Source organism: Halichoerus grypus, chromosome 14 (assembly GCF_964656455.1).
Source record: "Halichoerus grypus chromosome 14, mHalGry1.hap1.1, whole genome shotgun sequence".
NCBI classification, from domain to species: Eukaryota; Metazoa; Chordata; class Mammalia; order Carnivora; family Phocidae; genus Halichoerus; species Halichoerus grypus.
In genome coordinates, this window is record NC_135725.1 from 83,906,852 (window position 1) to 83,919,365 (window position 12,514).

The 12,514-nt window shown below is 46.1% G+C and overlaps 1 protein-coding gene across 4 annotated transcripts in view; it reads right to left on the reverse strand.

Annotated features, from left to right (window-relative positions):
- The window catches only part of NR6A1 (nuclear receptor subfamily 6 group A member 1), a 228,274-nt gene extending 221,127 nt beyond the window's left edge, over positions 1-7,147 (reverse strand). For all 4 annotated transcript variants that reach the window (XR_013443838.1, XM_078061746.1, XM_078061745.1 and 1 more), the window contains exon 1: positions 6,845-7,147. Coding sequence is in view for 3 of the 4 variants with exons in the window: in XM_078061746.1 (XP_077917872.1) it covers positions 6,845-6,944 (100 nt within the window). In the remaining variant the exon portion in view is untranslated. The remainder of the gene's footprint in view (positions 1-6,844) is intronic.
- Between the last annotated feature and the right edge of the window lie 5,367 nt (positions 7,148-12,514).

Sequence of the window (12,514 nt, forward strand, 5' to 3'; positions counted from 1 at the left end):
AATGGGTAACAAGACTGAATTTTTAATCCTTCCAAAATGACACAGCTTCAGGATTGAAATGTGTGCATGAGTTACATAAAATTAATTTTTTTAATGAAAACTAAATATAGGTTAAGGCAGTTCCCTTCACTGAATCAGCCTGTCCTTCATTTTGGCACAGATTTGTTACTGAAATGTTTCCAAAGTCTTAAACTATGTGATTATACCTCTGTTTCCTTTGGATTCAGACGAAATATCATAGGAGATTTAAAAATTTGGTTAATCGATTATGTCCTTTATCAATCAGTGTTTTTAAAGGAGAAAATTAAGAACACAGAAATCTTGACACTATGGTGATCGACTAGAAGAGCAAGCAGAAGCCACTCATAGACCTCTGAAATGTTTTTATAGACAGACTAGAATTCCATGATAATATGAAATGTAGTAAGTTGTAAATAAAAGCTGAGAAGGCTAGCTACCTCTTCCACATGAGGAATTTGGTTGTGCACTTCTCTCAAAATTATAATTCTTGAGTATTTCTTAAATGAATTATGAATTGTTTCCAATGCAAATAGTTGTTCAAGCAAATATCTATGGTTAGTATATCTTTTGCTAATACCACAGCTACAGTTCCAATGTGCTTATTACTCAAACAATGCCCTCTATCATTATTAACAACTTCTTTTTATAATTTCCCCCTTTGACAAAGTCACTATTCTGGTTCCAACCACCCACAGAGTATATCTTCAAATCAAATGCTCGGATTTGTTTCCGGAATACATTACATGTTGCTGCCTAGGGAATTGGGTTTTGGAAACATTACACTTGCCAGCTGACTTATCAACAGTGCCCACAGAATTGACACCAAGTTAAAAGCAAGAATCCCTCCAGAAAATAGAAAAATATGCTACTACTGCCATCTGTGGTTTATGCTTGAATAGCTTCTCTGATATAAACAACTGAAGGGTGTACAGTTTGCAATTAGGACCAAAGACCTCATTATTTGAATATATTTTTTAGGTTAACTCTTAATATAACAAATTGTAGAGTTTATTTAGTATATGAAATAAGAATCTGTGATTCTCTATTTGAATTATTATTTAATACTGATAGAGAAACCACAAACTACCTTGAATGAAAATTTTTCCCTTGCATAAAGGCTCATTTTCCCCAAACACCCATGCATTCCTAAAGAAATTCAAAACACCTGAATGTCTCCTGTGAATTTAGAATTTCTCTTTTGAAATAGTGACTGTCAATACTAAAACAACCCCCAAATTTTTAAAGCAAGAAATGTATTTTTAAGGAATTTTCTACTTAGACATGAGAATTTGCTCCATTCAAGACAAATTTTGAAGGTTCAATTATCCCTATAATTTTTTCAAAAACAAAAATTCAAAAGTGCAAGTGAAGCCTCAAAGTAGGCTATATTCACAACATATTTTCTCTCAGTTTGCGTTCTCAAATGACAACCACTGTAGCTTAGGGATCAAAAGATTTGGTGCAGCTGGGGGTGGTGAAAAAAGCAATTCAGCTCCCCAGCAGCCAGCTGAGGAAATCCTGGTTCGCTCCCCAACTAAATCACTGTTAATTAGAATTACCGAGTTACATAGTAAAGTCTTATTTAAATAATCATAACTAGCAAAAAACTGTTTTCTTGAGAAGCTATTCTACACAGACTTCTATTTAATAGCAGGTAGTAAGGGAAGGATGAAATAAAGTCGGAAATATTTTATTCTTTCAAACAAAGTTCTCTCTTTTACAATTAGTTCTAAACCATACTGAAAAGCAGCAGGTAAGACATGTCACAATGGTTTTCTTCTAATTTTCCATCATCTGTAGTCTAACAGCCTTATCTTTTTCATAAAGACAAGCCGTGTTGGAAAATAAGCAATAAATACTGGGCTTGATTCTAGTAATACCGTATATATCAAAGTTACACCCAGAGTTTTGTTTTTGTTTTTTTTTTTAAGGTTAAGCTCAGATAAATCTGAAACTTTGGCTCTAACAGGGGCTCAACACCCGAAAATCAATTACCTGCTCAGGACTTCTTGCCGACTTTTAATAATTCTGGGATTTCTGAACTCTAGTTATCAATCAAAAGCATCCATAAATCCTTAAGAAATTACCTGAGCCAGGAAAAGTTGACATTAAAAATACAAATTTGAATAATCAAAAAAAAAAGTTTGAAACAAAACACTTTCTTTTACAATGTCTTGGTTTGGGAAATACTTTCAAAGCACTGCAAAGAATTAGGTATTTGTAATAGGCATATTTAGTAGCTACCTTCTGTTAAAATTGTTTCAAGGACTTTTTTTTTTTTTTTTGCAGAAATGCAAGTTTTGTTTATCTGTTGTTCAGAACTTTAATTTTTCTGACTGTGACCCATTTTCACATATAAGGTGATTGGTTCACACAAAATAAGACATTTTTATTGTCCTACTTTAAAAGGATATGACCAAGAATGTAGAACTCTTAAAGGGCATCTTCTCAAATTTAACTTTCAACCTAATTATATACATGGAAACAAATACTTAAACAGAGACAGTGTCCTTTAACTTGGCTACAACACAAAGGTAAATATAAAACTAAAAATTATGACAAGGGCCCAAAAAGATCTAAATGAGCTTGTTGAAAACTAAGTCTCCTGGTATAGAAGGAGTCATCCTGGCTTTTGAAATTCTGAAGCCAGAGGTTGCGACCTGAACACAATTTATCAACGGACCAGCTTATACAACATAAACCAATAAATATCTACCTAGTTATAAAAACTAAGTGATGGTGTCTTAATACAAGATGAAACACACTTACACAGCCCCAGGCCCCCAAACACACATTCATTAGCAATTGAAGGCAACTTGCACAACAAGCACTACAAGTGGCATAAAAAATAAAAAACTTCTTTATCAATATCACAGTAGCAGTTGGCATTTCTAACCCCTATCCTCCGCTAACCTAAAATTAGGTATTTTAATCTAAAGCTTATTTTTTACCTTTGCCCCAAAACCTCAGGGAAAAGGGGGGAAAAAAAGAAAAACCAAGAAATTATTAATAAAATGGAAATGCATGATTTGGCCACAGTTTAGGAAATCTACCATTTTATTTCATTAGCTCCCCATCTAACTTCTTTTCACATGCTAACGCATGCACACACACCACATACCTTTTTGCTATGTAATTCAGAATAATTTACAGATTATGAAGCATGTCACGATCATATTTTCATTACAAGAAACAGAAATGCTCACAAAGATTTTGATGGATGGTAAATATGAGATCCGAAATGTGGTCATCTCACACCTCAAGTGCTCAAAATCACCAGTCAATCTGTTCATTCTCTGTTGCCTTTCAGTGTTCTTTTGAGGTCACAGAACTTACTAAAAATACCTATGTGCCCTTTGTAAACAACAATACCACAGTATGTTTTTTGTTTTTTTTCCAATGAAAGAAAATTCTGAGGTGACTCAGAATTAACTTTTAAAGTCACAGAACTAAAAGTTAAACTGTCATGGAAAATATCGGATATTTTTCTGATATTTTCAGATTTTCATGACACGGTCATAGCAGGAAAAAGGCATCAAGTTATCTAGCGAATTTCTCCCCATTTCCTCCCAAGTATAGTTACATAAAACATGCTTTTAATTACTGATAATGGCTTATTAACCTTCCTTTTACTTAAAATATCGAAAAGACTACTACTTCATTCTGTTAAAATATAACAAATGTAATATTCAGCATATACTTCCTCAAATCATCTTCCTTTGAAACCCCAAAAAGGGAGCAGTCTTCTATTATGACTAAATGAGCTTGTGTTTGTTATGAAAACCTACAGCAACAACTGAAAATATCTGGTGCAGCCAGCACATGAAATTCCTGAAAGGGTGATGGTGCATCAAAAGGCTAGCAACTCTGTTCTGATAGAATAATTAAAAAAAAAATCTAAAAGACTGTACATTCAGCATTAATGGCGTTTCCGGCAGGAAAACATTTCTAAAATTCCACCTCCAGTTTATTTCTTCATGACCCAAACCAAAAGACGTCCTATCTAGATAGCTATTCATGGCAAATATTTCATACAAAATGAAAAGCAGTCATTAGGATAAAAAGCCAGGAGAATTCATTTACTCTGCTTAGAACTTAAGCAGTTTCATTTGCTTTGGAGAAAAATATTAGTAAGTATAAAAGGGAAAAAAAGTCCCCACCATTCCAAAGGTAAACTTTATTTTTTTCCACTTTGGTAATTCTTCTGTAAGCATGTTAAAATGCAAGAGATAATGAACATAAATTGTAAAACAATACACAATGCTCAGTGAAAAATAAAACATCCCACAGCAGTCTAACTTTTCGTGTATTTTCTTTTAAGCCCAAACTGCCCAAAGTCCCATTGTGTTTTCAACAAAAAGGAAATATTTGTAGCACTAAAATGGACTGATGTAAAATATTAAAGCCACCCTGGCCTAAATGGAATGTTCAATAACATTCTTTTAAATGGTTCTGACCAATTGAGGAAATGAGACTATGAATGGGAAATTTGATTAAGAGTTAAAATTACCATTGAGTTCTTTAAAATGTACTAATGAATAATTAATAGCAAATGCAGTTCCTAGGCTTCTCTTACAACATTCTCAAGTAGAATTGAAAGTAATGTCTGCAGTAAAATCGATCATCTACATGTTATGCACAGGTGGGTACAGGAAGTACACACACGTAGAAAGACATCATGAAAATACATGCCCTTAATATGGGCTATAAGATAGATGTAGGTTGGGTAAAAAATCAGCATAATAAATTTTAGATCAGGATTTACAACGTTCATACATCAATACCAAAACAAATCTCCACTTAAAAAAGCTTAAAAAGTCAAAAGCGTTAAAGAAATCCTTTGTTCCTATGATACTGTCTTCTTCTACACTCAATGGATTCCAGCCTCCTCCTTTGTGACACGGGATTTTATTGATCTCAAACATGTTCACATTCAGAAATTATTCTCCAAAGACATCCCACGAGACTGCCAGCCACCTAGATACCACACATCACATACATCTTAAAAAAGGACAAGAGCTTTTGAAACATACCACTATTTGGGCAGCAACAGCAAGTGAAATTAACCAGGCTCTCTTCTAAACCGACTTTTCCCTTAACTGGTAAAAATACCAGATCTACTGAATTGGCAGTAAATGTCTGATGAATTTGTAAGTACACGAAGGCGCAGATTCACCCCCAAATCTCTCCCCTTCCGTAACTCCTCATTCATTGAACAACTGAGCGCCTAAATGACCTATTTTCAGGTTACTTTCCTCACACCTGCCAGGTCACTGTCCCGATTGAGAAACTTCTTGCTGAAGCAATTAATTTTTAGTGCCTCCTAACTGTCCCGGGTGTTTGCATTCAATTTGAAATCTGTTACTTGTTAGACACTGTTCGGTCCTAGATCTTTCAGAGAATTGCGAGTTTATGGCGCAGAGAGGGGAGGAGGCGCCGATCTCCGAGAGCCTGCCCTTTATTCGGAAATGAGGAGATGTGAAAGGTGGAAGGCAGGGCAAATAAATAAATAAATCGGGTTTGCAGCCGGAGCGTTTGCCGGCCGGTACGAGCACCCTTTGTAATGCAGGCCTCCCGGGGCTATCGCCTGCGCTAATTGCTCCAGGGCGCTTTCCAAGTTCAAAAGTTCACCTTTTACGACCTCACAAAAGCTCCTTACACGTTACCAATAAAAACATTCCGCGGCAAACACCGAGGGGGGAAAATATCAAACAGATACAAATAAAACACCCCGCAGAGAAAAGGAGCCGGGGCGGGGGGGGGGCGGGGGGGGCGGGGGGGCGGGTAGGGCAAGTCGGCCCGGAGGAACCCGAGGACTTGGCCCGGACGTGGGGGCAGGGGGAGAGCGGGAGGAAGGGCCGGGCCAGGTGAGGAATTCTCAGCGTGCGGGTCCGGGACCGCGAGAGGAAAGGGGAGAGCTGAGCTTGGGAAAGCGCGGACCGGGACGGCCGGCTGGGAGGGAGGGAGAGAGGGAGGGAAGAGGCAGGTGTCCCGAGCGCCCGGTCGGGCCAGAGATCTGATCCAGCAGAGAAGGGGGCTAAGCCCGGGCGGGGGCAGAAGCAGAGGAATGGGGTGTGGAGCAGGCACCGAGAGGTCCGAAAATGAAGCGCTGAGCGGGTAGCTAACGAACTGGGGGTCGGGGCAGAGGGGGAGGCTGGCGGTGCATCCGGGGGTGGCAGGGGAAGCGCGGGACTGCAGACGAGTAGGAAAGCGGCTCCAGAAAGGTGAGGGCACAGAGAACGACGGGGGACGAGGGTGTGGCGTCCGCGGAGGGAGGCGGCACCCGCGTGGGAGGGCGCCGAGGGGACGGGGGGGGAGGGGAGGGCGCTGAAGGGACCCTCCGAGGAGAGAAAGGGGAGGCTAGGAGCACAGGGGAACCGAGGGGAAGGGAAAGCCCCCGCTGACGGGACCGGAGGTGGGGGGCCGGGGAGGGTCCGCGCTGAAGGGACCCAGGGGAAGGGGAGGGCTCGGCGCTGAGGGGACCTGGGGGGAGGGAGGAGGATTCGCGCACAGGGGACGGGGGGAGGGGAGGCCTGTGCTGAGGGGACATGGGGGAGGGGGAAACGAAGGTCCCGGTTGAAGGAACCGGACAGGGGGAGGGTCCGCGCTGAGGGGAACGGGGAAGGAGGGGGAGGGTCCACACTGAGGAACACGGGGGAGGAGGGAGGGTCCGCGCTAAGGGGACCGGGGTGAAGGTCCACGCTGAGGGGACCCAGAGCCGCTACGGCTTCCCAGAGAGTCGGCTGAGAGGAAGGGAACCCCAGGGGCAAGGGACAGGCGCTCGGTTCCTCCTGGGCCCGGGTTCCGCACGCCCCTCACCCACCGTTGCGCGGCGGCGGAGGGAGCGCGGCGGGCGGCTCTAGGAACCCCGCCGAGCCCCCGCCGCCTCCCCCTCCGCTAGGCGGCCGTTCGTCCCGCTCCATGCGGTGGTGCTCAGGGCCCGCGCTCGGTTCGCTGCTCCGCCATGACCGGCGCCCTCGTTCTCGTCGTCGTCGTCCGCCGGGGGGAGGGGGCTGTCAGGGGCCGGCGGGCTCCCGGCCGCGGCGCTCTCTGGGCCCCGAGCCGCCCGGCTCCGCGCCCCTCCGCGCCCCTCCGCGCCGCGCCCCCTCAGCACTGGCCAGCTCCCTCCCCCGACGTCACGCGCCGCTGCCACGCAAGGGCCTGAGGGGCACGCTGGGAATTGAAGTCCGCCGGGCGAGGCCGGCCACGCGGGACCCCACCAATTGAAGGGGTGGAAAGAAGGATAAGCGGCGCTGAGAAGTGAAGGCCAAGGCCTGTAAATGTCATGAACCGAGATAAAAACTTCGGGGGAAATTTAACAAAGATTACTTCAGGGCCCTTCTCTTTATTTGATTTTTCCAACATCAAAGTACCCTACGACTACCCGTATCCCCCCACCTAGACAATGAGTCTTTCCTAGGGGCGGATCGCTAAGGAGCTGGGTGAGCACGTGCAATGAAGCCCAGCCCTGTGGGCGGGGCTTAGATGGTGGCGGAGTTTGGAGGTATTCACGAGGGACTTCCTCCGCGGCTTCGGGACAAATTGGACCAGAGATTAAAGGGCCGGAGCTTAACTCCAGGTGACTACGTTCGTATGCAAATGGAATCTATAAAACTCTGCTTTCCGGGGTACTCTTAAAAGCCTTTTACCTCCGGGTGGGCGGGAAAGACAACGGTTTCTCTTCCTCCTCTTTCATTTTCCCCTGCCCAACAGAATGGAAAATAAACCTCCAGGCCATTGATGCCATTAAAGAAATTCTCAGGCTCTTGACTCCTGGTGTCTTGAAACGCTCCGCTTGAGAAACTCCTTACCCAGCCTTGTTCGCCTTCCCTTCTCCTTGGTTACCCTATCTGTAAAATGGGGTTAGAATAGGGACGAAGTCCAATCGAAATATCACAAACCCCACCCTACCCCCGCCCCGCTCCCCGCCTCAGTTTCCCAGAGCAAAATGCCGGATTTTGCGGTCTCCCTTGCTCCGGACTGAGCCTAACTTCTGCAGCCACCAGGTGGCGCGCGGCCACCAGCCTCTGGGCCTGCCCGGGGAACCGCCTTCGGCGACCCTCTCAGGGAAGGACTCATCCTGGCTGCCGCCCCAGGTGTAACTAAGCCCTACCTAGCCTGTTTGAAGACAAAGAACAAGAACTCTGGTGCTTTGCCCGCCTCTCCTCTGCCGGGTCATGCCACAGCTTCCTCATGGCTGCCCCTTCCTCACCACCCCTGAATCCCGCCCTACCAATCCATTGCCTCATCTCATTCCTTGCTTAATTTTTTAAAAATTCTTATCCTGGCATTCACACGCCTGCCTGGTCTGACCCCTGCCCACGCTTCTCATCACACCCCTTCCCTCACCTGCTCCACAGGATGTTTTGCAACGCTTCCTTGCACTTTGAAGGTGGCTGTTACCGACATTGGTTAACCTGTATTGTATCTTTAATCAGAAAAGTGCTGGCCACTTTTCTGAGAGATTTACATTAAAACTATGTTGTCTAAACCTTACACCTGCTCTATGAGGTAGCTCCAATATTGTTTCTATGATACACTGATGCAGTCACCCAGCAGTGATGGGGATTCCAAACCTAGTGAGTTTGACCCTAGTGGGTCGGACATCAAAACCTGAACCTTGGCTCCTTCAAGCTGGAACTCTGCTGGCTTCATCCAACCCACTCCCAAACTCCTATTCATCTTTCAAGATCCTGTTCAAATATATCCTCAGGGACATGTTTTTAAATACTTCCCACCAGGGGACATCTAATCTAGATCCTGTCTGCGTTCCCTTACAGCTCTGTTGAGCTAATTGCTTCCCTACCACCATTCCCCAGCCCCAGATGGGGGGAGGAAAGCCTTTAGTGTGGTGTGAGGGGGAGGGGGCAGAGGAGATGGATCCTCTGGGTCATAGCCTCAGTTCTGGGTTCTAAAACGTGTCAGGACCATATGGCTTTCCTAGGCCTTCCAGAACTTGCCTTTCTTTCTCTCTCTCTTTTCTTTTTTTTTTTTTTTTAAGATTTTATTTATTTATTTGACACAGAGAGAGCACAAGCAGGGGGAGCGGCGGGCAGAGGGAGAGGGAGAGGGAGAAGCAGGCTCCCCGAGGAGCAGGGAATCCAATGTGGGGCTCGATCCCAGGACCCCGGGATCACGACCTGAGCCGAAGGCAGACACCTAACCGACTGAGCCACCCAGGTGCCCTCAGAACTTCCCTTTCTATCACAGTCCTCTGGAGGTAGTGAATTCCCCTTCCCTGGAGATCGAGTCAGAGGTTAAGTGGCACTGCAGAAACCTCCTGAAGGCCTGGGGTTTCAGTGGTGGACAGATTCTTAAGTTGACTCTCAAAGATGGACCAAAAAATTCACCAAATACTCAGCCCTTAGAAGCAACTCATCCTCCTCCTTCAGACTCCGGCTTTGTTGCCACTTCGTCCTAAAAGCTTTTCTAGATCTGATAGTCAAATCCCTTTCTTCTCTCCCTCATCATTATAACCCCAGCTGCTGAGCACAGAGCCTGAACATAGTAGACACTCAATAAATAATTGCTGAGTGAGTGAAAGGATGAATAAAACAGATCAGACTTTTCTACTTAGTAACTGTGACCTTGGGCATGTTACTTCTGAGCCTCAAAGTCCTGGTTTCTAAGGGGAGGGAGGGAAAATAATGATAGCCGCTACTTCACAGGATTGTTATGAGAATTAACATGATGCATGCAAAGCAATTAATATAAGGCCTGGCCTAATAAATGGGACTTGTTATGTTAAAGAGCTATCCTAATTCCCATTCACCTCTCCTCTGAAAATGCTCCTTGGGAAGAGTCAATTACCATGAAACTGAGAAAGGTGAGGGAAATGACAATGTGCTGAGACCCCAGCTACGGTCCTAAACATACAGAGTCCTATGAGGGAGGCCCCTGCCATGTGTCTGGCACCTATGATGGGATCTTTTCGCTACAGTGCTCCCCACCTCCGTAACCATCCTGAGAAGTCAGTACTTCCCCTCAATTTACAAATGAGGAAACAGGCTCAGGAAGACTGATGGAAAAGACTCCCATCACCGGCAGGACTCCTGACAGAAGAGCTGGAAAGGAAAGTATCGAAGGATATGGAGGGATCTTCAGGGGAGTGGTCCTGAGGCCAGAGGCAGACAGGAACAGGACGAAACAGGGATACACTTAAGAACAAAGCAGCTTTGGGCCCCATCATGGGAGCTTTGCCCAGTGGAGACAGACACTAATCAGATAAAATAACCACACAAACCCACAAGTGCAGGTAAGTTCTATAAGTGAGAACACACCTAGAAGTTCCTGGTGCTTCGGGAATGTGGCAGGGTTCGTTTTTGTCGGGGGTGATGATCAGAGGAGGCTTTCTGGGATAAGGAACATTGAAATAAGATGGGAAGAATGAGTAGGAGTAAGATTGAGCAGAGAGAGAGTTTCAGGAGGAAGGAACAGCATATGCAAAGGTCCCAAGGCCAAGTGGGAACAGAGAATCCATTGTGACTGGAGCCTGCTGAGGGAAAGAGGGGCAGGAGAGAAGGGTGAAAAGGAGGAAAGCAGAGACCATGGGGCCGTCTTGTGGAACAGCCAGCAGAGGGCAGAGTATGGGGTGACAGTGGTCTTTTTCTTTCAGAGCCTAGCCAGAGAGCCAGACCTAGGCTGGGAAAGAGAATCCTTGTGTGGTTCTATTTGTTTTAAGTACATTTTGTCTATTATTTGAATAGATAGGACATACATTACAAAATTCCCAGATGCAAAAAACGTATTCAATGAAAAGTAAACCTTTCTCCTTCCTCTGATTCCCAACAACTGGTTTCCCTCCTGAGCAATAACCACCATACTGGTTTATAGTGTGTCCATTCACAGATAGTCTATGCACTAGAGGTACCTGGGTGGCTCAGTCGGTTAAGCTTCTGCCTCCAGCTCAGGTCAGGATCCCAGGGTCCTGGGATCAAGCCCTGCATCTGGCTTCCTGCTCAGCGGGGAGTATTCTTCTCCCTCTTCTGCCAACCGCCCCCTCAAATAAATAAAATCTTCAAACAAACAAACAAACAAAAACCAAGAACACACAGCATATTCGTGTTTTATACTAATCCAGCCCTGGTTTTGACACGTGCCCAGATCTCTAGTCATGAAAGAAGCTAATCTGTACTGAACACCAGCTGCACATGACTTGCTGCAGCTCAGAGTTAGGGAGCACCAGACCTTGTGCTAACCCAGTAGCTCTCAAATTATAAATCCTCTGGAGGGCTTGTTAAAACAGATTGCTGGGCCCCATCCCTAGAGTTTCTGCTTCCTGAGATCTGGGGTAGGGCCTGAGAATTTGCATTTCTAAGTTCCCAGGTGATGCTGAGGCTGCTGGTCCTGGGACCACACTTCCAGACTACTCAGCTAGCTGTTGGTGCACAAGGTCTGTGCACTGTTGACGTACGTCTCTCCCACAAAGGAAGGCATAAAGGATGCAAGGAAACACACATACCAACTAGAAAGTTTCATGGGGCGGTAAATTCTATGAAGAAAAGGAGCAGGGGAAGGGATATGCATGAGGGGGAAGTGCTTGAGAGTAGTGGTAAGGTAGGACACTTGAGGCACAATTAAAGGTTCCTTTCTGAGCAGTTAAGGTTTACAAGGGCAGGTAAACAGACACACAGGTGGGACTGTCTTGGGTTCAGGGGAGGGGCACCTACGGAGTCAGCGTGGAGAGGAAAGAGAAGGGCGTCTGGCCCCCCTGGGGTGTGCAGAGGTGGAAGGACCTGCAAAGTGTGAGATAATACGGGGAATCCGAAAGAAACCGAGGAGAGGGGTTGAGAAGGAGGCATGATCCAGGGCTCTCGATTCTGGGAGGGTAAAGAGGTGCCACCTTGGGTGCAATTACAGGAGCTCCAGAGGACCTCAACAAGGCACCTCCACGTGACACCGAAGAGCCATGGAGCGAGGGCATGGGCAGGGAACCTGAGGAGTAACGACGGGAGGCGTCTCCTTTTGAAAGTTTTGCTGCCTAGGAACCAGAGAAATGAAGCACTCCCTCCTGAGGATGGGGAGGAGGAAAGGTGTTTAAACGCCGCCGGGAGCTACTGGAGTTTAGTTTGGGGTCGCCGGGCGGGATTTTGGAGGGAAGAGGAAAAAAAACATGCGGGAGAGGGGGGTCTGAGCCGTGAGAAGGGTAGAGCTGGCGGGGTCTGGGTGTTGGGAAAGCTCAAAGGCTCACCTGCCCTGGAAACATCACTCATCTGAACTTTACAACCACTCCAAAAGGAAAGCACTATTTCCCCCATTCTACAAGTGAGGAAACTGAGGCTCAAAGAGGTGAAGGGACAGCCCACAGAGCATCTCACAGAGCAAGACCTCCGTCCGTGCGGGGACCCCGCGCTCCGCTCATCGGCCCCGCTGCTCCTGGGGACTCGGAACAAGACCCTTTTTTGTGTCCTCGCAGGGATGCCCTTTGGAGAGCCGCCCAATGGCGAAGCGGCCCCGCAGAGGCCCGGGCGGGGCGGGATGCCCCCTCCACCCT